The 23,081-nt window shown below is 54.9% G+C and overlaps 2 protein-coding genes across 2 annotated transcripts; one reads left to right on the top strand and one right to left on the bottom strand.

The window, feature by feature from the left end:
- Nucleotides 1–3,496: 3,496 nt before the first annotated feature.
- On the bottom strand, nucleotides 3,497–6,640 carry KISS1R (KISS1 receptor). Its single transcript, XM_052644328.1, has 5 exons — nucleotides 6,397–6,640; nucleotides 5,210–5,334; nucleotides 4,581–4,716; nucleotides 4,087–4,319; nucleotides 3,497–3,895 (listed from the first exon to the last, which is right to left on the bottom strand). The coding sequence occupies exons 1-5, from the start codon at nucleotides 6,638–6,640 to the stop codon at nucleotides 3,497–3,499; spliced, it is 1,137 nt and encodes a 378-aa protein (XP_052500288.1).
- Nucleotides 6,641–10,491: 3,851 nt separating this feature from the next.
- Nucleotides 10,492–19,904, top strand: R3HDM4 (R3H domain containing 4). Its single transcript, XM_052643014.1, has 8 exons — nucleotides 10,492–10,620; nucleotides 15,622–15,776; nucleotides 16,145–16,269; nucleotides 16,643–16,766; nucleotides 17,080–17,165; nucleotides 17,617–17,702; nucleotides 17,784–17,839; nucleotides 18,919–19,904. Exons 1-8 carry the CDS (start codon nucleotides 10,538–10,540, stop codon nucleotides 19,020–19,022), a joined length of 819 nt encoding a protein of 272 aa, XP_052498974.1. The 5' UTR covers nucleotides 10,492–10,537; the 3' UTR covers nucleotides 19,023–19,904.
- Nucleotides 19,905–23,081: the final 3,177 nt, after the last annotated feature.

Below are 23,081 nucleotides of genomic sequence, written 5' to 3'. Positions count from 1 at the left end.
AGCCTGGTAGGCTGCCCTCTATGGGGTCGCACAGAGTTGGACATGACTGAAGCAACTTAGCAGCAGCAGCAGGTAGCTTACCACTTATTGGCCCCATTGCCGACTAGACAGGGGCTCTGTATGGGCAGGGGTCGGAGGGTGCCTCAGACACAGCACCTGGCACACAGAAGGGGCTCTGAAAACAGTCCCCGGATGAAGAGACTTGGGGGTAAAGCAAGGGTCTGCGGTTTTGGGAAGATGTTGCTTCCTAGATGTCCCCTTTCAAGCTTTTCACATCATTTCTTTTTTTTTTTTTTCCACATCATTTCTTAAAAACTTTTTTTCAAGAGTATTGTGGATTCTAATGCAGAGATAGCTCCCTCACGCCCTTCACCAGGCTTCTCCCAACAGTGATATTTTGCAAAACTATGTAGTTCAACACTGGAATCAGGGTATTAGGGTTGCTATGTCCTACCCGTGGGTCTGGACCCCGTTTCATTTGTATTCGTGTGTGCCCATTTCCTTCTCTGCAGTTCAGTCACATGTGCAGGTTTGTGTCCAGAGTGGCTCCATCACAAAGGTCCTGCATGCTGTCTGCTTCCCGTCATCTCCTACCCTAACCACCCTACATCTGCTCTCCATTCCATATTTTTGTTACCTTGAGGAGGTTACACAGACGGAGTCATACCTCATGTAACCTTCGCAGGCTTCCTTCCTACACTCAGCGTCATTCCCAGAGATCTGCTGTGGGTGTGTGTGTATCAACAGTGTGTTCGTAACTTAGAACAGTTGAGCAATTGTGGATGGACCGGCCCATGGTTTGTTCAATTACTCCATTGAAGGACATCTGGTTTGTTGACAGTTTGGGAGTATCACAAATAAAGCTGCTATGATCATGTGTATGTGGCATGGACTGTAGCCCTCCAGGCTCCTCTGTCCATGGGATTCTCCAGGCAAGAATACTGGAGTGGGTTGCCATGCCCTCCTCCAGAGGATCTTTCCAACCCAGGGATTGAACCTGTGACCCTTATGTCTCCTGCATTGGCAGATGGGTTCTTTATCACTAGTGCCACCTGAGAAGCCATGGTTTTGTGTGAACAGAAGTTTCTATTTCTCTGAGATAGATGCCTAAGAGTCCCCTTGAACTGTTTGCTTATTTTTGGCTGCCCTGGGTCTTCATTGCTGCTCACGGGCTTCCTCTAGTCGTGGTGAGTGGGGGCTACTGTCTATTGCAGTGCCCGGGCTTCTTATTGTGGTGGCTTCTCTCGTTGCAGAGCACGGGCTCTAGGGCTTGTGGGCTTAGTAATTGTGGTGCATAGGCTTAGTTGCTCCTTGGCATGTGGGATCTTCCTGGACCAGGGATCGAACCTGTGTCCTCTGCTTCAGCAGGCAGATTCTTGTCCACTGCACCACCAGGGAACTCCTTGTTTGTTTTTTTATTCATTTTTCATAGAGAAATTCTGTCATTCCCTGTACACACACCATCTCTTTTCATCACTCCTACTGTGTGCTGAACCCTGGGGACACTCGGGGGACCAATCCAGATACATACCCAGCAAGTATAGCACAAGGATGTCAGAGCTGAGATGGGGCAGCCCTGGGCCCAGGTGAGGGGCCTGACCCAGCCTGCTGGGATCCAGGAGGGCTTCCTGGAAGAGGAGGCAGCTGAGCTGAGACTTGATAGATGAGCAAGGGTGAGGGTGACCTGGAGCAACAAGGGACATGTCTGTGCAAAGGCCACAGGTAAGGGTCAGGGCAAAGTCAATGTCAGAATGGCCTCCCCTTCTCACATAACATCTCTGCACATTTGGGCTCTTTGGAGACCTAGGATGTCCCCTAATAATTTGGGGGGACAGAGCCCTCCTCGAGATGGGCAGTTGACCTTCAGGGAGACTAAGCCTGAGGCCTGCAGGGACTGACCCTAGCCCTCCCCCCTGCCCCACAGACAAATGCGTTGAACCCACAATGAGGTGGCTCTGCCCCCCACACCTTGAATCTGGTTATGACCCTGACAGCTTCCAACAACTCCCTGCGGCAGGGGTGAGGTTGCAGGCCTTTGGACGCTGTGCAGCTCCTCCTCCAATTGTAAGTCTCCACCCAGGAGGAAGTCTGACTTTCCCCAGACGGCCCTGCTGGGAGGAAGTCCAGGCAGCCATGGAAGCACACTGGCCACCAGCCTGAGAGCAAATCCTTCTCTGGCCTTCCCAGTCCAGCCGCTGGGTTGGCGGCTCCACCCAATACCACCCATGGATCACAAGAACTGCCTGGCTGGGTCCGCTCACCCACAGAACCGTGAGCAGTGATACACTGATGCTGGGGTTTTCCCTGGTGGTCCAGTGGTTAAGACTCCCCCTTGTGATGCAGGGGACATGGGTTTTATCCTTGGTCAGGGAACTAAGTATCACATGTTTCAGAGCAACTGAGCTGTGTGCTGCAACTAAGACTTGTTGCAGCCAAATAAATATATATTTTTTAATGACACTAGTTTTGAAAAATACACTGATGCTGCTATATGCCTCTTTATTTGGGGGTGTGCTATGTAGCAATAATCCTGCTCCCTTGGGTTGTTGTTCAGTCATTAAGTCATGTCTGACTCTTTGTGACTCCATGGACTGCAGCATGCCAGGCTTCCCAGTCCTTCACTGTCTCCCAGAATTTGGTCAAATTCATGTCCATTGAGTTGCTGATGCTATCTAACCATCTCATCCTCTGCCACATTTTCCTTGTGCCTTCAATCTTTCCCAGCATCACAGTCTTTTCCAGTGTGTTGGCTCTTCACATCATATGGTCAAATTATTGGAGTTTCAGCTTCAGCATCAGTCCTTCCAATAAATATTCAGGGTTAATTTCCTTTAGGATTCACTGGTTTGATCTCCTTGCTGTCCAAGGGGATTTCAAGTCTTCTCCAGCACTGCAATTCGAAAGCATCAATTCTAAGGTACTCAGCCTTCTATAAAGATTGTTGCAACTCTCATATCCATACATGACTACTGCAAAAAACAGTTTTGACTATACGGACCTTTGTCTGCAAAGTGATGTCTCTGCTATTTATTCAATGACACCCATGATTTTCCAGCCAGGACTCACTCACAAGGTACCAAGAAGAATACCTTATTTCATCCATTTTAAGATGTACATCATGTTCACTTTTTAGTATTTCTGAAAATGGCATTTGTACAGTCTTAACAATTGTACAGTCAACCACACGGCAGCATGTGAAAAGCCCTATTGAAGCTTCCTCCAAAGTTCCAGAAAATGTCAGCATCAAAGCATCTTCAATTCAGGAAACACAGAAATAATAATTACAGCATCAACAGTGGCAAACATACAGCAGATTTGTATCAAATGTTGCAAGAGGGCAAGGCCTTTTCACTATTATGATTTTGGGCAAAAACAGAATAATAGCAGCTGCTATTTAAGCCCGCCTGTTTCAGAGGGGCCTGTCTTGATCCCTTCAGAGAGGGCTCAGAGAGACACGGTGTGTTCCCTCAGAACGCACAGCATGCTCAGCCCGGGACTACCGCTGCCTGACTTCGGGGGGCCTGGCCTGGCCCAGGCGTCGCAGCTGGGTTTGGCGGGCGGCCGCAAGGTCCGAGGGTCCAGGCCGCCAGGGCCGCGGGAGCGGCCGGGGAGCGCAGGGGCAGACGCGGCGGAAGGCCTGGCGGAAGTGGGAGCCCAGGAAGGCGTAGAGCAGTGGGTTCAGCGCCGAGTTACAGTAGGACATGCAGTGTGCCCAGATCTTGAGCGCGTAGGCAGCGTAACTGCGCGGATGCCAGGCACCGGCCGGGCCCAGCGCCTGCAGCAGCAGGAACAGCTGGATGGGGCCCCAGCAGGCAGCGAAGAGCAGGACCACTGCCGCCACCAGCCGCGAGACCTTTGCCCGCACGGCACCCGCCCGCTCCACCAGCAGCTGCCCCTGGGGAGAGAAGAGGGGGAAGAGGGAAGGCGAAGGGCCGGCGGCGACTACATCCCTCCTCGGGCGCTCCCCTTCTTGACCCTCTCGAATTACCCCCGACCCGGGCCACCGCCCCCCACCCCCTACCCCGTAGATGCGCCTCACTCCCCTCACCCTCAGCCGGGCCGCGCCCCGCCCACCCAGCCGCGCACCTGCAGGGCGCCGCCGGCGGGCGCTGCGCGCGCGGCTGCCCGGCCCAAGTGGCGCAGCATGGCCCCGTAGCAGGCACAAGTGGCCACCAGTGGCAGCAGGTAGAGCGCCAGCAGGTTGTAGAGAGCGAAGGCTCGCTCGAGGGCGCGGCTGGGGAAGGCCTCGCTGCAGTAGGTGCGGGGTCCGGAAGACAGGCGATGTAGGGCGAACACCGGCGCCGACAGGACAGCCGAGCCTGCATCAGAGACCTGCTGAAGACCCTGCCGCGGGGGGACGAGGGGCGCAAGAAGGCCCGGGTCTCCCCGGTGCCTCCCGGGCAGCGGGCCACTGAGGGCCGGCTAGGCGCCGGTCCACTTGGGTCCCCGCCCTCAGGGGCCCTTGCAGGGAACGCTAGTGCGCCCATTTCCCAGATGCACGATCGAGGCAGTGTGAGGGGGTGAGCCCAGGGACGAAGACTTGTCTCCCCCAGCCCGTGCGACCCTCACGCTGAACTCACCCACCCAGATGCCGAGGCTGACTGCCAGCGCCAGGCGGGGCGTGCGGCGGTGCAGGGCGCGCAGCGGGAACACTGTCACGTACCAGCGGTCCACGCTCATGGCGGTCAGGGTGGCGCACGTGGCCTGCACCGAGACCTGGGAAAAAATGGGATTCCGGCGTGTGGCCCCTGCCCCGTGAGGGCCTTTCCCTGTCCGCGCCCTCCTTGCGGGTCCCCCACTGTCCAGCCACTCGAGTACAGGCAGGACCTGACCCGGGAAGGTCTCCAGGGCCCACAGTTGAAGGGGCAGGAGAAAGGGGTGCCAGAGAGGACCCCAGGATGGTGGCGGAGGGAGGAGCCTTCGGGGGTAGCCTGAAACCGCCAAGACTGAGACTAGGAGAGGCAGAGCCATCCTAGTAGGATCCCAATACCTGCCCCAGCCCTACCCACTCAGACCCAGTGCCCGCCCCGCCCACCTCCACACCGGGTCCCTGGCCCTCACCAGGCGGCAGGGAGGCGGTCCGCGCCCCAACCCAGACTCTGCCCCGCCCACCTCCACAATCGCCCTTGGCTCTCACCAGCCCGCAGGAGGTCCGACCCCGCCCACACCCAGACTCCGTCCCCGGCCCTCCTGCCCTCAGCCCGCGCACCTGCTGGATGTAGTTGAGAAACTTGCACATGAAGTCGCCCAGAACCCAGTCGGGCAGCGGGTAGAGCAGAGCGGTGAAGGGCACGCAGCACAGCAGGAACATTAAGTCCGTGGCCGCCAGGTTGGCTGCAGGCGGAGGACGCGCGGGTTCTGAATGTGGGGCGCATCGCCCTAGCCCTTCAGCGACCTGGCCCAGCCTCCTGGGTCTCGCTTTTGTCCGAGTGACCAGCAGGGCGGCTCGGGAGGCACCCAGAGAGACCCCAGCATCGGTGGGCAGAGAAGTTGGGCGCTTATTCTCACTTTTTTATATTTCAAACACCCCTCACCCAGCACCTGCTTTGTAGCCATTCAGGCAGTAATGGGCCCTGCTCCCCCCTGTCGGGACGGCAAATAGGCCCTTGCCCTCTGAGCCTCAGTTTTCTCATCTGCAATTTGAGGGGTGCCAGACAACAGAGAATGGAGAACATGGACCGAGTGAGTACTCACCCGGCTAGGGCACCCTCATCGCACAAACGTATAAACTGAGCCTCTGGGGCAGTGGTTGCCAACTGGGGGCCCGTGGGCCGCTCAGTGTTTCCCCCACTCCTTTTATTCATCCCATATGGTGTTCTAAGAACCACATTTCAATCGGACATCTTCCTTGAGTGGCAGTGGCCAGCGCTCCATGGGCCACACTCTCCAACCTCCCTTTTAGCTACTCCAGTCAAGATGGAACTCTTCAACGCCACATTTGGAGACCTCCAGCCTAAGGTACAGGGACAGTAGGGAAAGGACCAGGGGCCCTGAAGCGGAGAAATCCCCAACTGAGAGGACCCCGACTCACCGCTAGAGGCGCCCCCCGGCCACTACACCCTCTCGTTGCTGCTGCTGCTACTGCTAAATCGCTTCAGTCGTGTCCGACTCTGTGCGACCCCATAGACGGCAGCCCACCGGGCTCACCCGTCCATGGGATTCTCCAGGCAAGAACACTGGAGTGGGTTGCCATTTCCTTCTCCAATGCATGAAAGTGAAAAGTGAAAGTGAAGTCACTGAGTCGTGTCCTACTCTCAGCGACCCCATGGACTGCAGCCTACCAGGCTCCTCCATCCATGGGATTGTCCAGGCAAGAGTACTGGAGTGGGGTGCCACTGCGCCCTCTCGTAGACCCCCAGAATGGCCCTCCGGCACCGTGAAGCGCCGGACGCTCACCGATGTAGAAGTTGGTCACCGTCCGCATCTGCTTGTGGCGACAGATGACGAAGATGACCAGTGAGTTCCCTGTCAGGCCGAGCAGCATCAGCGCGCCGAAGAAGAGCGGCACCAACCAGGCGTCCACGGGCCAAGGCGCAGGGATCGCGCGGTCCGAGGTGTTGGCGCCACAGCCCGGGCAGACGGTTGTGTTGGCCGGCGCCCACCAGGACGCGTTAGGCCCGGACGCGGACAAGGGCTGCATTGCCACCCTCTTCCTCCTGACCACCCTCCGGGATTGCACTCTACTGTCGTGACTTTCCCGATCACCCTCCGGGCATGCGCTACCAAGTCTGGGTCGCAGCTTTTCTGGAATCCTCAGCTGCAGCCACTGCGCGTTTATACCCCTCATCCCACCGTGCCCCGCCTTCCCGCCTCTCCTGCAGCCTCTGGCCACTCCCTCCTCTATCTGTGCGCCCTCTGTTCGCCGGAGCAACACCCTGCTCCCGCATCTCGTCCTCCCCCTCCAAGGTAAGGGTGAGAGCACAGGCGGAGGACTGGGGAAGGGAGTGTGGAGCAGAGCAGGGGGAGCGGTAGGCTTTCTGGAGGATGCTGTAGACCAGGGAAGGACCCATCCTTACCCCAGGAGACTCACCAGCAAGAAAAGCAGAGGGACAAAGCCTCAGAAACTAGGGGATGAGGCCTGTTAGAGGCCGTGCCTCTGACCTTCCATGGGGCTGGGGCTCTGGGCTGGTGGTGAGGCCAGCCCTCACAGGCCCTGAGTATCACTGCTGCCAGGATTTGTCCCAGGACACTGGGGAACCATGGAAGGTTCAGGGCAAGGGAGGGTTGCCCAGAATCTGGTGGTCAGAATATGCCTGTTCTTTCACTAACTCAACCTTCCCAAGACTTTGATGCAAATCAGATCCCTAGGGATTGTCCACCTTCCCCTTAATGGGCAATCAACTGGCCACTGTCTGCACTGGGGACACAGTCACCTGTGCTGCTGCTGGTGGGAACCAGGTGGAGGGCAGTTTATAGAGAACTACGTTGATCTCCAAATCCACACTCAAAAATGTATCCCAGGTAATAGCCTGTGAGGCAGGAAACAGGGCATGAAGGTGCAGAAGAAAAGATGCTGTCCTCTGTGTAACACAAAGATTAAAAGGCGGAAAAACAATGAAGTATGCACAAGGGACATTCCTGGTGGTCTAGTGGTTAGGAATCTGCCTGCCAATTCAGGGGACACAGGTTCAATCCCTGGTCCATCTGGGAAGATTCCATATACCAGGGGGCAACTAAGCCCACGTGCTACAACTACTGAAGCCCAATCTAGAGCCTGTGCTTTGCAACAAGAGAAGCCAGCTCAATGAGTAACCTCCGCTGTCTGCAACTAGAGAAAGCCTGAGTGCAGCAATGAAGATCCAGCATAGTAAAAAAATTAATTAATTTTAAAAATGTGCATGGGCACCAAAGTGTATTAAACATCTCCAGAAGAAAGTACAATGAGCCTGGGATGGGGGGAAGGTAAACATTTCTCTGTTCACCCCTTTCATACCTTCAGCATCATGACAATGGCCTAAAAATTCAGAAAAGGGAAAAACATCCCTTTGGGGTTGTATTGGAGGGGCTTTCCCAGTGCCTCAGTAGTAAAGGATCCACCTGCAATGCAGCAGGCGCAGATTTGATCCCTGGGTGGAGAAGATCCCCTGGAGGAGGGCATGGCAACCTACTCCAGTATTCTTGCCAGGGGAACCCCATGGACAGAGAGACTGGCAGTCTCTCCTACAGACTGTACAGTCCAAGGGGTCACAGATAGTTGGACATGACTGAAGTGACTAAGCACACAGGGGTGGTAATGAGGGCCAGGTTAGGATGAGGAGACCCCAGGATACTTGGAGAGGGGAGAAACTGTTCTGGGGAGGCTGCTCAGCTGCGTGGGCCTGGGAGAGCAGTGAGAAGGGGGGTGGGATTCTGGGGGACAGCGGTGGCTCCTGGGAAGGCCAAGGATCTGGGAGGGTGTTAGGAAGGTGATGACAGGGACTTCCCTGGTGGTCCAGTGGTTAAGGCTCTGTGGTTCCATGGCAGGGGATGTAGGTTTGATCCCTGGTTGGGGATCCCAAATGCCCCACTGTGCTGTCCTCCCCCACCTCTGCCAAAAAAAAGGGGGCAGGTGAGGAGAGGAATGAGTCAAGGGGAGAAAATAAAAGGGTGAGGACAGAATGAGCGGGGCTCGAGAATCAGGTCAAGACCCAGGTTGGCACATTTGTTGAGTGGCTGGTCATCGTGGGCTAGAGTTGGAGACCAAATATCGCCCCTACACCTAGAGACCTTGCCCAAGCACTGTCCCCAGAGATCCCATTTCCCATCACCTTGATTCTTTCCCTTCCTTCCATGTTTATCTGCATGAGGTCATACAGTGTGTGCTTTCTTGGGTCTTGTAATAGTTCCTCCTCTTTTTTTTCTTCTTCTCTTGCTCTTCACTTGTTACAGCAGTGTGATCATTTGTCCTGTGTAGTGTCCACCAGGCTGGATCTGGGTGGGTTGCATCCCTTGCTGTCCCATGTCATGGTCTTGTGAACACGCGTGCTAAGTTGCTTCAGTTGTGTCTGATTCTTTTCGACCCCATGGACTGTAGTCCACCAAGCTCCTTTGTCCATGGGATTCTCTAGGCAAGAATACTGGAGTGGGTTGCCATTTCCCTTTCCAAGAGATCTTCCCCACACAGGGATCAAACCTGGGTCTCTTATGTCTACCTGCGTTGGCAGGGGGGTTCTTTACCACTAGCATCATCTGGGAAGGCCCATCATGGTCCCAGTTTCCCACTTTTCTTGTGGAATGAAGGATGGATTCTAGATTCTAGAGCAGCTCTAAGTTTCTGTTCTTAAACCTCCCCTGGCTACCCATTGCCCTTGGGTCAAAAACCAGATCTATCATTGAAGGACCACCTTTGGTCTATCCCCTCTTCTCTATCTCTATTCTGCCCATCACCACCCTCTTCTCCCATTATCCTGCTCTGGCTATCTGGATGCCCCAGGACCTTTACACTGACTGTTCCTTCTGGCTGCCACACCCTTCTCACTTTTGCATATGTTAATCCTCTTTCCAAAAGTCCTCTCTTCCTGATCCCACACAGGGGAAGAGGTCTGTTTGATTACCACTTGGGTCTGGAGAGCTTAGCCGCTACCCCCGTGACAGTGGGCATTTGCTAAATGAATAAATTCTAAAAGGCAAAGAAAGGTGCCGCTAGCTTTGTTCCTTTTTTTTTCTTTAATGTTTATTTTCTATTTATTTATTTGTCTACAGCAGGTCTTAATTGAGGCAAGCAGACTCTAGTTCCCTGACCGGGGATCAAACCTGGACCCTTGCACTGGGCTGGAGGAGTCTCAGCCACAGGACCACCAGAGAAGTCCGTGTTGTATCTTTCAGTTTTGTTCAGTTGCTCAGTCCTGTCTGACTCTTTGCGAACCCACCGACTGCAACATGCTAGGCTTCCCTGTCCATCACCAACTCCCAGGGCTTGCTCAAACTCATGTCCATCGAGTAGGTGATGCCATCCAACCATCTCATCCTCTGTTGTCCCCTTCTCCTCCTGCCTTCAGTCTTTCCCAGCATCAGGGTCTTTTCCAATGAGTCAGTTCTTCGCATCAGGTGGCCAAAGCATTGGAGCTTGAGCTTCAGCATCAGTTCTTTCAACGTTGTATCTTTAGAGAAGAGTAAACTGAGGCACTCAACGGGGATCTGGAGGCTGCTCTTTGAAGGAGGTTCCCGGAGGGGGCTGGTGGAAGGAGAGCCCTGCTGCAGCTGTGGGGTGGGGTGGGGTGGTGTGTGGCACGGGGCACTAGGTCTGTCCAAACATTTGAAAACGACGTCCCCTTCCTGCCTCCCTCCCCAGGCCTCAATTTCCCCACGGTCCCCCGGGGGCAGGGGGCTCTGCCCACAGCCCGGCAGCGGCCAGGGGGCCGCTGTGTCCCCTGGGGCAGGGGCCTCGGTGTCACCGGCCCGCCGCCGGGGCCTGGCCGGGACGTGGCCGGGTCCCCGCCCGGCATGTCCAGCCTCCAGGCTCCGCCTTAGCCCGCCTCCGGGCGCCCGTCACTTCCTGCCGGGCCCGGAGAAGGCCCTGCCGGGCGGCGGCGCCAGCAGCGGCGGCGGAATCCAAGCTATGGTCGTTCTGGAGAACCCTGAGGCCGGTCCCGAGGAAACAGCGGCGGCGGCGAGGGTCGTCCCGAGCGGGCGGCGGACGCTGTGAGCGCTGCTTGGGGGCGGGCGGGGCGCGCTTCCGGGGCCCCCACCCCTTACCCTTCGCGGGCGGCAGCCCCCGCCCCGCCCCTTTTCCTGGGGGTACCCCACTCGAGTGGAGCTGGGTGGCGAGGGGCTTTGTTGTTACAGGGTGTTCCTGGGGAAACCCCATCCCCGTCATGCCTGGGTACTTGCCGGAGCGCAGCGGGGCATCCCCGCGTCCACGTTTGCGGAGCCCCGGGCGCTGGAATCCCGGAGCCTCGGGGGTCCCAGGCGCCGAATCGCCGGCTCCGGGGAGGCGCTGCTGCTGAGCGCGACGTACCCGTCACCGCGCCGGTGGTGATCTGGAGTTTTCCCACTGGCAGCTGTTCGTGTCTCCAAGCTGGGGATTCACTCAGCACCGGTCCTGGGTACCCGTCGGGGTTGTCTGCTCCCAACTTCCAGGCGGACGCGCTCTTTGTTTTTCTCCGGGTGAACACCCAGAAGAAAGGGGGTCTTACACAGCCGGTTAACACGAGGCTGTGTGTCCTGGGACGTAGACTGGAAGCGGGTGGACGACCCCATATGGGTACCCACCCACCCCCGGAGTTGGGGGGGTCGTAGGTTTCTTCCTAACCGGAGTATTTATTCAGAAATCCCCACGGTCCACCCTGGTTGCTTGTGTTCCGTTTCTGCTCCTTCATGGGCGTCCAAACGGCCTGGGCAGGTTAGTACCCGCTGCTGTGCCTCGGTCTCCCCATCTGTAAAATGGAACAACGGGCCCCCTCTCAGAGTGGCTGGGGCTGGTGACCCTGCGGTTGGAGGTGCCCAGCAAAGTGGACCATCTGTTCTTTGATAATTATCTTAAATAGCTTACTATTGTAGGTGTCTTAAAATAATTTTATCATTTTGGTATTTTATGACTGCTTTATTGTATTTTTTTATTTGGTGTTATTACTTCCACCCGGGTATTTACCGAGAAGCTATACCGGTGTCTACAGATGTGGTTATTTACCCCCTTTTAAAGGGCCTTAACCACCCAAAGTGGGTAATTTACCTGACAGCAGAGTCCCTCTGACCTGTCCCCACCCCCCTCACCTCTGTGTTCTGGGTGGGGTGGTGGTTTGCTCTCCAGTCAGCCCCACCCCAACCTGAGTCACCTCCGCTCTGAGCCCTCCTTGGTTTCCTGCTGGGGAAGTAGGTTCCTCTCTGGCCTGTCCCTGGGGGAGGGGCCTGTGCCTGAGAAGGTGTATTTTTGCCCAGAGGAGTGGATGTCAAAGGCCAGTCTCAAAACTGGGGAGCAGAGTTGGGGGAGGCAAAGGAGCTTGTCTGTCCTCCCCGGGGCCAACCTGGCTTAGCAGCTGTTCCCACCATCAGGCCCATCCATCCCTGTTGGATGTTGGCCCCTGCCAGGTATAGACTTTTCCCTGAGGCCTGCCTGGTCCAGGAAACCTCAGGTGCCTTTCTGTGTGGTCAGTTTCCCCGTCTGTAAAGTGGTCTCTTTGGGTGGCCAGCTTCTGGCCACCCAAATGAACTGGCACTTGGGTGAGTATAAACAGAAGTTCAGGTATTCATTCAACAAATAGCTCTTGAGAACCTGCTGGGGGCCAGGTGCTGAGGGCCCAGCAAGGGCAGAGAGGGACCCTGTCCTTATCATTTGGGGTTAGTGAAGGAGGTGAGAACCAGGAGTAAACAAGTGTGAGGGCCAGCTGGTTGCTGATGCCAACTGGTGAAGCCGGAAATGGGGCTGATTGGGCCAGCTTGGGGGCGGGGTGGTTTCTCCCATGAGGTAACTTTTGAGCCTAGACTGGGAGCCAGGAAAAGGTTGCTTCAGGCAGGAGGCTGAGCACATGCAAAGGGCCTGAGGTGGGTTTAAAATGCAGTAAAAGGACTCAGTGCCTGGAGCAGAGGGAGTGAAAGGGAGAGACAGGGTAGGGCATGGATGTCCTGCTATCAGCCCCAAGGCTCCTGCTGGAAGGTGCTGGGATCCTACAGAGCAAGGAGCCCTGTGGGACCAGGCAAGTGCAGTGCCAGGCCAGGGAGGGTCTGAGCCTTGCCTTGAGGGTGCTGGGGAGCCACAGGTAGTGGTGGAGCAGGGCAGGGAGCAGCTGGATCTTAGCACAGTGGGGTGTGGTCTGAGGGGTCCACCAGACCTGAGTTTGAGCCCCTCACCCCACTGTGGCCCCAGAGGGAAGCAGAGGCTGGTGGCTTGGGAGTGGTCCTGCTCAGACCAGGTTCCAACCCTGGTTCCACGTTGGGTCCTGAAGTAACAGGGAGCCCCACACCCCAAGGGCCTGACCTCTCCCTGTGTCCCACCCAGCTCTGATGTTCCCAACAGCTCCCCCCGGATGTGGTCTTGTTATCAGCCCTACCAGGCACCATCCTGGCATGCGTCCAGCTGCTGGGGTGGAGACACAGGTTTCAGAGCCCTGAGGAGGCCACGGCTGAATCTGGAGCTTGGGGTGTTGGTGCCCGGGCCTCGGGAAGGTCACATCCAGCCTCAGAGTCACTGGCTATGTGCTGACTTGATTTGCCCCATCCTCTCCCAGTTGCCTTCTTTGCTGCTGTGGGACCTTGGGATAAAGACTTTGCTCCTTGGTTTGCAAATCTGAATAAAGGGTGTCTGGATGGTAGTATTTGCCTCCTATTGTGACAGTGATTGATTAACCAAGGACTGTCACTTAACCAGGAATGTTGCTGTGATCAGTCTTGTGGCTCAGGGGGTGAGCTCCCAGTCACAGGAGGAAACTAAGCAGGTGGCAGCTTGGGGAGAGGTGTGTGTCCTGGTTTCTCTTGGCTCTGAGTGCCCCTCCTGGACTGGCAGGGGGACATTCTTATCCTCTTTGCAGAGAAAGACCTGAGGCTCTGGGTCACAGAGTTAAGTGTCATAGCTGGGATTCAAGCTCAAGGCTGAGATACCAGGCTTGACCCCTGCCTCTGCCTGCATGCTGGTCTCCTATTTTGTTTTTCTTATTGGCTGCTCAGTGCTTCCTGTGGGATCTTAGTTCCCTGACCAGGGACTGAATTCAGGCCCCAGTAGTGAAAGTGCTTGAATCCTATCCACTGATTGTGTGTCTCCACTGATGGGTACTTGTGCCAGATTAATTTATCCAGCAGCTAATTCTTCATAGATGGGGCTCATCAGCCTGTTTGCTTCCTGATCAAGATGTAACAACCTTCCTGTCCAGGGCAAGAACTTAACACTGGGGACTCTGTTTTGTTCAGTGGCTAAGTTGTGTCCGACTCTTTGCGACCCTATGTATGGCCACATGCCAGTCTTCCCCGTCCTTCACTATCTCCCGGAATTTCCTCAAACTCACGTCCATTGAGTTAGTGATGCCATCTAACCATCTCATCCTCTGCCGCCGCCTTCTCCTCCTGCCCTCACTCTTCCTCAGATCAGGGTCTTTTCCAGTGAGAAAGCTCTTCACATAAAGTGGCCAAAGTATTGGAGCTTCAGCTTCACCATCAGTCCTTCCAGTGAATATTCAGGGTTGATTTCCTTTAGGACTGACCGGTTTGATCTCTTTGTAGTCCAGGGGACTCTGAAGAGTCTTCTCCAAGGCCACAATTCGAAAGCATCAGTTCTTCAGTGTTCAGCCTTCTTTATGGTCCAACTGTCAAACATCCATACATGACTACTAGAAAAACCATAGCTTTGACTATACAGGCCTTTGTATAGTGATGTCTTTGCTTTTTAATACGCTGTCCAGGTTTGTCATAGCTTTCCTTTCAAGGAGTTTTATATGTATAAGCCTTAATAAGCATGGGCTTCACTCCTAACCTCTTAGAGGCACCTTGTTTCATATCCTAGGGCTTCATGGCATTTTCTAGCAGCTGTTTGTATATGAGGAGTCACACTGTTTTTAATTTGTGTCTTGGGATCACCCAAACACCAGGAAAGTTTGGGTGAAATTCTGGACTCTGGGTTCTACTCAGTCTTGAAGTCATGGGGTTTTGTTGGAGACCTGATTGGGTGATTATTTTCTGAGCACCTACTGTATGCCAGACCAGGGTGCAATGGACACCAGACCCTACCTGCACATGGAGGTCATGGTGGGTTGTGGGCAGGGAGGTAGGAGGTGTGGCCATCAGGAGAAGAAATCAGTGAGGGGCTGGGGAGGTTTGAACAGAAGGCAAAAGGAGATGGGAGTGAGGAGTGAGGAGCCTGGGGCACGGGCATCCAGTGGGGTGGGGGACAGCCAGCACAGAGGGGGTGCCTGGTGGGCTAGGACCAGAGTGCAGGGCAAGGAGGAAGGGGGAGTCCTGGCACCCCAGACCCTCCAAGGCTCAGAATCTACCGTCAGCCTCTCAGTATGAGGGTTTCTGAGCCTGGTGGGACCCTGACTACGGGCTGACCATGACAGCCCTGCAGCTTCTTACTAGGAAGTTTCCATTCAATACCTGCCCCCTCCCTCCCACATAGCCACCTACTGCCTGGCCCTCAGGTTCCCAGTGGGAGGCCTGCCTGGGCCACTAATCCATTTCCAGGATTAGTACCTGTGCTCAGAGGGGGCCACTCTGCCTACTTTCCCCATCCAGGCCCTGAGCACATAGCAGGTAGGTTCAGGTAGCGCCTTAGCTTCTGGGGGCTGTTTTCTGGTTTACCTGCTGTCAGAGGCTAGGGGCTGGGGGGCAGGTAGGAATGCATCATCAAATTAAATCTCTTGAGAAACTCCCAGAGGAAGGAGACGCGGGCCTCAATGGCTTGCAGCTCAAACCTGGAAGCCTGGGAGCAAGGGGAGCAGCTTCCTCAGCCCCCTCACCGCCCCCACCAATGTGTGGCTTCCCTTCAGTGAGCCTTGGTTTACTCATCTGTCTTCAATGGTATCTGCCTCCTGAGCGATGCCGCACAGTGACATTCTAAGGGTCCAGGGCTCCACGTGCAATGGGGGTGAGCTTCCCACTGCAGAGGGAAACCAAGCCGGGGTTGGCTGTGAGAGAGCGGTGATGGTAGGGTTCTTCCTGGGGGTCCTGGCCTGTTTTGGCCCTGAGGACTGCCCCCCCAACCCCAAACCTGACCCACAGGCCCCTTCCGGGCTGCCTGCCCGCTCTAGCCAGCTCCCAGGTGAAGAGGCTCTCGGCCTCCCGGCGGAAGCAGCACTTCATCAACCAGGCTGTGCGGAACTCAGACCTCGTGCCCAAGGCCAAGGGGCGGAAGAGCCTCCAGCGCCTGGAGAACAGTGAGCAGGGGTCAAAGGGCGCCTCCTGGGGGCTCCTAGGCCTCAGACAGCAATGGCGTGCATGTTCTGTTATCTGAGCCTGGCCCTGAGCTGGACAATGTGAGGAAGCTCTGGGCATTGGAGCTGGGGCCCTAAAGGTGGTGTAGGAATTCAACAAACCAAGCCAGGCGTAGAAGGAGTTTTGGAGGCTGGACAGTTCCTGTGTCTTCTGGGAAAGACAGCTGGAGTGTGGAGGAGGGGAGGCTGGTGTGAGCCGGAGAGTAAAGGCCCTAAATATAGAGGTGGGGGGGATGGGAGGAAACATGGGCCTCTGGACCCCATGAAGCCTGGGGTGACCCCCAGCCCAGAGACTGTTTGTTTCCATTTAGCACAGTACCTCCTGACCCTGCTGGAGACAGAAGGAGGAACACCTGGCCCGGAGGATGGGGACCTGGCACCCCCCGCGGCACCTGGCATCTTTGCAGAAGCCTGCAGCAATGAGACCTATGTGGAGGTGGGGTCCCATGTCTTGCCTGGCTCCCCCCTCCCCCAAACCACCAGCACTGCTTCCACTGAACCCTCTCTGGTCCCTTGATGAACGTCCCTGGGTCTCCCTCAAGAGGCCAGCAACCCCTCCACCCCAGAACCTTCCAGCACCTGAGGTTCGTTTGCTTACCTTGGAATTACTGACAGAATTGGGAAGGTATTTGGTCCATACTGACACCCCCCAACACAGATGATCCACAAACTGTTGACCCAGTGGTCAAATGTGTCCACGAGGAGTAATTCTGTGTGCTTGTGGCCCCACCATGTGCATTGGCCAAATGGGGGAACTGAGGCTTGAGAGTGCGCAGTCATCGGTCAGGGCCTGCCTGCCTCTCTTCCAGATCTGGAACGACTTCATGAACCGCTCTGGGGAGGAGCAGGAGCGTGTTCTCCGCTACCTGGAGGATGAGGGCAAGAGCAAGGCACGGAGGAGGGGGCCTACCCGCGGTGAAGACCGGCGGAGAGGTGGGTCTGGATCTAGGGTCCAACTGGCAGTCAGAGGCATGATGGGTGCGTGGCCTGGGGGGCGGGGGCGGGGGCGGTCAGATGGTGGGGGCGTGGCCTAGGGTGAGAGGGTGGGGCCAGGGCAGGTAGGGAGGAGCCTGGTGGGGGTGGGACCAGAACAGGTAGGGGAGGAGTCTGATTTGTAGGCGGGGCTTTGTAGATGGGAGGACCCCGGTGTGGGCGGGGCCAGTGTGGGTAGGGTAGAGTCTCCTGTGTGGGTGGAGCCTGGGGCAGTGCTCCCTCATCTGCCCCACTGCTCGGACTCTCCGCGCAGAGGACCCGGCCTACACGCCCCGGGAGTGCTTCCAGCGCATCAGTAGGCGTCTGCGAGCTGTTCTCAAGCGGAGCCGCATTCCCATGGTGAGTACCAGGCTCCGGCCTTGTACTCTCTTGCCTCTCTTTGTCTTTGGTCTTTCTTGAAGGCCTTTTTTCTCAGCTTCTTAACTAGGGGCTGGGTTGAGGGGAGACCAGAAACCCAGTGAACGGGGTGTGATGGAGATGGGCAGGATACAGACCAATGTGATCAGAGTGCAGGACTCAGAGCTGGGCAAGGGCTCTCCTTGAGGGTGGGAGCGGCAGGGGCAAGGAAGTTGGGTACTGATGGATGTGTAGTTCACCAGGCAGAAGCCTGAGACATTCAAAAGTGTGGATATGTCTAAGTGCCTGGTATCCTTGGCAATGGTTAAGTAGCTTCATGTAGTGAGTCAGAGGCCACATTTGAACCCAAGACTTTGGGCTCCAGAGGCTGGCATGGATTTGGGGGGCCAGGGTGCCACAGCTGACCTGACCGCTGGACCTGTCTCTCCTGCAGGAAACACTGGAGACCTGGGAGGAGCGGCTGCTGAGATTCTTTTCTGTGTCCCCCCAGGCCGTGTACACGGCCATGCTGGACAACAGGTGAATGTGTGGGGAGAGGTGCAGTGGGCACCCCCCTCCCACGGTGCCCAGCTCGGGCCACTCACCACCCATTCTCTGCAGCTTTGAAAGGCTCCTGCTTCACGCCATCTGCCAGTACATGGATCTCATCTCAGCCAGTAAGTGCCTGGTGGCCCCTGGGCCCCAGTTAGCTGATTCTATCCCGGGGAAACTGAGGCTGGGCTTACTGGCGTCTTTTCACCCAGCAATAGGCATCAGGGGAGGAGGGACATCATGAGCACAAAGGTAACAGGGGGATGCTGCCTTAATTCAACAGCAGCTCCTGTACCTCTGTTCCCATGATGGATGATGCTGTGGACACAGACATGCCTCTGTCTGCATCTTCAGGGGCCTGATGAGATGAGGGGACCCTAGTGTCTGTAGAGTTCTCACTTGGCTGTAGCCCGCCTCCATTGTGCCACAAGTGTGACTTTTGGCAAGTCTCCCCTCCAGGGTCCAGCACCCCCTTTTTCAGTGGGGATGCTGTTGGGACAAAGTCCCCCCAGGGAGGGTCCTCGCAGGCCCTTCATGGCCCTTGGCGTCCCACAGGGTCCATATTTTCCAGGCCTATCTGTCTCCTGCCCAGAGTTGTGGAGGAAACAGTTTCCATGGCAACCCCAAGATGGTTCCTCTCAGGATGGCTCTGAGGGAGGTGTAGCTCCCACACTTGCTTTTGTTCCCATTGACTTGGCATGGAGGGGCTGGGCTGGGGGTGTCTATCTGCCAGAGTAGGACCCTGGCCTGAACGTAGGAGAACCGCCCTAGAATATGGGGATCAAGGAAGAGGGAACAGCCAGGGCAGAGGCTGGGAGTTGGCCCTAGCTTGGGTTGTGTACTGCTATATTCAGGTTTTGGGGTGACATGAGTTGGGAAAAGGGAGGTCAGTGGGGACTGAGTCACCTAGGGCCTGGAATTTCCTCTGAGGGCGTGGGAGACCAAAGGGGGCAGGACCCTCGTTTAGTCCCCTTGACACTGGGCCAGTGTGTCTCAGTAGTTCATCTGGGTGCCATTAGGACACGGGATAAGTAATGGAAGAGGGAAAGCAGGCTGGAAGTAGGAGCTGCTGAATACACTGCCCTGGGACCTGGGAGGTGGGGCAACCTAACTCCTGGGAACCTCCCTCAGGGTGGGCAGAGGGCTCTGTCTCTGGGTGCCAGCACCCTCGCCTTCTTCCTAATCTTGCCTGTCTCCGCTGCAGGCGCTGACCTGGAGGGCAAGCGGCAGATGAAGGTCAGCAATCGCCACCTGGACTTCCTGCCACCAGGGCTGCTCCTGTCCGCCTACCTGGAGCAGCGCAGCTGATGGCGGCCCCACCCCCATCCCCACCCCCAGCGCCAAAACCTCCAGTACCATCCGCTCAAATATCTTTTATTATTTTTAGAATTTTCCCTTGGAAACGTGCTCTTCCCCTTGGGGTGGCCCCCGCCCCCTCCCTGCCCAGCTTTCCAGATTAAAGCCAGCAGCTGGGCTGCCTGCGCTATCCGCCCCCAGGCTCCAATTGGGGAGGTGGCACCCGGCCTGGTCACTTCCCCGCCACTTCCTCGGTGAGCTATTTTGGCCCCATGTGATGCTTAAATGAGGAGAGAGAGGCTGGGTTTTTATTATTCTTAATGAATTTGGCATGATTTGCTGTGGATTTTTACATATCCCTTTTGAGAAGAAAAAAACAAAAACTCACCCCAAGTGATAAATCGGGGGGCTTCATTCCAGTCCCTGCTTGACCCGCTCCCAGTTTTTGGCTTGGGTCTCTGGGGCTCTGCCCCTCTTCGCAGAAGTGTAACATTTTTGTGTATGTGTGTGCGCGTGCTCGAGCCTGTGTGTTCCCTGCGACCCAGGACAGGAGCTTCATCTTAAAAAATGGTGTCACCCTCTTTGGAGAATGTGTGTTGCATTCCTGGTGCCCTTTGGTTGTTCTCAGGGCCCCATCTGCTCTACATACCCCTCTCGCATTGTACTGGGGACGTGGGACTTCCAGACAGAAGCCTTCACCCTCAGACTGTCCTCTTCCCCTCTCTGTGTCCTCTGCCCCCAGCCTGGCTCTGGGATGTCCTCCTGCTGGTCACCCTGGCCTGGCACAGGAGAGTGGGACTGGGAGACTACCCCACTCTCTCCCTCCCACAATCCCTGTGGGTGTGGCTAGTTGTGCTTTGGGAAAAGCAGAGTGTTCAATAAATTTCTGGTGCTCTGGTCTCTTGCTGTGGGGTTTTCCCTTGGGGCAGGGCTGGGGATGCTCCAGGCATTCATGATGCCCTTGGATCCTGGTCATTGAGGGATGCAGGCCTTAGGAGAAGGCTGGTGCTAAGTGAGACCCCAGGTGGAGGCAGGTGTGTGTGAAGACTCTGCCAGGAGATCTTGGCCCTTGGCTATGCTGCCCTGGCTGGTCCCCTCCTGGGTGCCCAGGCTGAAACCCTAACTCTTCCACCTGCCACCTGTGTGACCTCCAAAAAGGTCACTTGTGTGAGCTTCCCGAGTGGCTGAACACAATACACCACACTGCAGTTTAAAAACTATAGGAATTTGAGGGACTTCCTTGGTGCTCTAGTGGCTAGGACAGCGCTCCCAATGGAGGGGGCCTGGGATCGATCCCTGGTCAGGGAAATAGATTGTGCATGCTGCAACTAAGACCTGGCAAAAAAACAAAACAGAAATTTATTGGCACCCAGTTCTAGAGGCATAAGTCCAAGATCAAGTGTCCCAGTGTCCTACTCCCTTTGGAGGCTCCAGGGGAAGGTCCTCCCTGCCTCTTCCAGCTTCTAGGGGCTCCAGCCTCCCCTGGCTTGTGACCACATCCTTCAAGCCTCTGATTCTGTCTGTATGTGGCTTCCTCCCCCATGTTTTCCATCTATGTGTGTCTGGGACTGGCTGTGTGTCCTGCAGGGCCCCTTAGCTTGAGTTTATTGAGCCACACCAGAACTCCCTGCTTTCCTTGGGGATCCTTGCTACTGACCTCTGCTGATCTCCACCTGTCTGAAGCTGGAGTATCCATGTTTACTACTGAAAATTCTCCAGGAGAGATTTTTCTCTTTCACCCTGTGTATTCAGTGTTTAGCCAGTTCTATCAGTATGGATGCCTGGGCATTTAATTTTTAGTTTGGGTTGCGATCTAATATTCCTTTTTCTTGCTTAGAGTGTTCAAGATTTGGCTTTTGGGAGCCCCTTCAATAGCTCTTGTGTCTCCCTGAGGCACCCCTATATTTATTTATTTATTTGAGAAACGGCCTTACTTTCTGCTGCTACAAGATGCACAGGGCTTCTTGGTATATTCCTGCCTCATCCTGGTTTGGTGGTGGTTTAGTCGCTAAGTTGTGTCTGACTCTTGCGACCCCGTGAACTGTAGCCCGCCAGACTCCTCTCCATGGAATTTTCTAGGCAAGGATACTGGAGTGGATTGCCATTTCCTTCTCCAGGGGATCTTCCACCCAGGAATCAAACCCAGGTCTCCTGCATTGCAGGCAGATTCTTTACTGACTGAGCTATGAGGAAAGCCCTAGCTTCATCCTAGAACCAGCCTATTTGCCAAGAAGCCTGGTTCCTATCCCTGGGGGCATGTTTTAGAAACCAAGATGTGGATGCTGGGTTTGCTGTCTTCTATTTTAACAGGCATTGAAAAAGTTTTACATGTAGATACTAAATAATGGAACTCCCAAGGGCTTGTTAGGAGGACAGAAAGAAATATTAATACTCTAATAATCAGCTTGAAGCTTCCCCACCTGCCAAGGGCACTGAATTTCCAGTTCCCAGAGGACACCCTTGTGGGCAGAAAGCGAAGAAGAACTAAAGAACCTCTTCATGAAAGTGAAAGAGGAGAGTGAAGAAGCTGGCTTAAAACTCAACATTCAAGAAACTAAGATCTTGGCATCAGGTCCCATCAGTTCAGTTCAGTCACTCAGTCGTGTCCAACTCTTTGTGACCCCATAAATCGCAGCACGCCAGGCCTCCCTGTCCATCACCATCTCCCAGAGTTCACTCAAACTCACGTCCATCAAGTCGGTGATGCCATCCAGCCATCTCACCCTCTGTCATCCCCTTCTCCTCTTGCCCCCAATCCCTCCCAGCATCAGAGTCTTTTCCAATGAGTCAACTCTTCGCATGAGGTGGCCAGAGTACTGGAGTTTCAGCTTTAGCATCATTCCTTCCAAAGGACACCCAGGACTGATCTCCTTTAGGATGGACTGGTTGGATCTCCTTGCAGTCCAAGGGACTCTCAAGAATCTTCTCCAACACCACAGTTCAAAAGCATCAATTCTTCGGCGCTCAGCTTTCTTCACAGTTCAACTCTCACATCCATACATGACCACTGGAAAAACCATAGCCTTGACTAGACGGACCTTTGTTGGCAAAGTAATGTCTCTGCTTTTCAATATGCTATCTAGGTTGGTCATAACTTTCTTCCAAGGAGTAAGCGTCTTTAAATTTTATGGCTGCAGTCACCATCTGCAGTGATTTTGGAGCCCCCCCCAAAATTAAGTCTGACACTGTTTCCACTGTTTCCCCATCTATTTCCCATGAAGTGATGGGACCAGATGCCATGATCTTCTTTTTCTGAATGTTGAGCTTTAAGCCAGCTTTTTCACTCTCCTCTTTCACTTTCATCAAGAGGCTTTTTTTTCTTCTTTTTTTTTTTTTCAGTTCGTCTTCACTTTCTGCCATAAGGGTGGTGTCATCTGCATTTCTGAGGTTATTGATATTTCTCACAGCAATCTTGATTCCAGCTTGTGCTTCTTCCAGTCCAGCATTTCTCATGATGTACTCTGCATAGAAGTTAAATAAGCAGGGTGACAATATACAGCCTTGACATACTCCTTTTCCTATTTGGAACCAGTCTGTTGTTCCAGGTCCCATCACCTCATGGCAAATAGATGGAGAAACAATGGAAACTGTGACAGGCTTTATTTTCTTGGGCTCCAAAATCACTGCAGATGGTGACTGTAGCCATGAAATTAAAAGACTTGGAAAAAAAGCTTGACCTTGGGGAAAAAGCTATGACCAACCTAGACAGTGTATTAAAAAGCAGACTCATTATTTTGCCTACAAAAGTCAGTCTAGTCAAAGCTAGGGTTTTTCCAGTATAGATGTGAGAGTTGGACCATAAAGAAAGCTGTGCCCCGAAGAATTGATGCTTTTGAACTGTGGTGTTGAAGAAGACCCTTGAGAGTCCCTTGGACTGCATGGAGATCAAACCAGTCAATCCTAAAGGAAATCAGTCCTGAATATTCATTGGAAGGACTGATGCTGAAGCTGAAGCTCCAATGCTTTGGCCACCTGATGAGAAGAACTGACTAATTGGAAAGGACCCTGATTTTCGGAAAGATTGAAGGCAGGAGAAGTGGACAACAGAAGATGAGATGGTTGGATAGTATC

The sequence above is a fragment of the Budorcas taxicolor genome, chromosome 7 (assembly GCF_023091745.1).
Source record: "Budorcas taxicolor isolate Tak-1 chromosome 7, Takin1.1, whole genome shotgun sequence".
NCBI classification, from domain to species: Eukaryota; Metazoa; Chordata; class Mammalia; order Artiodactyla; family Bovidae; genus Budorcas; species Budorcas taxicolor.
This window is presented reverse-complemented; position numbering and strand designations above follow the sequence as displayed.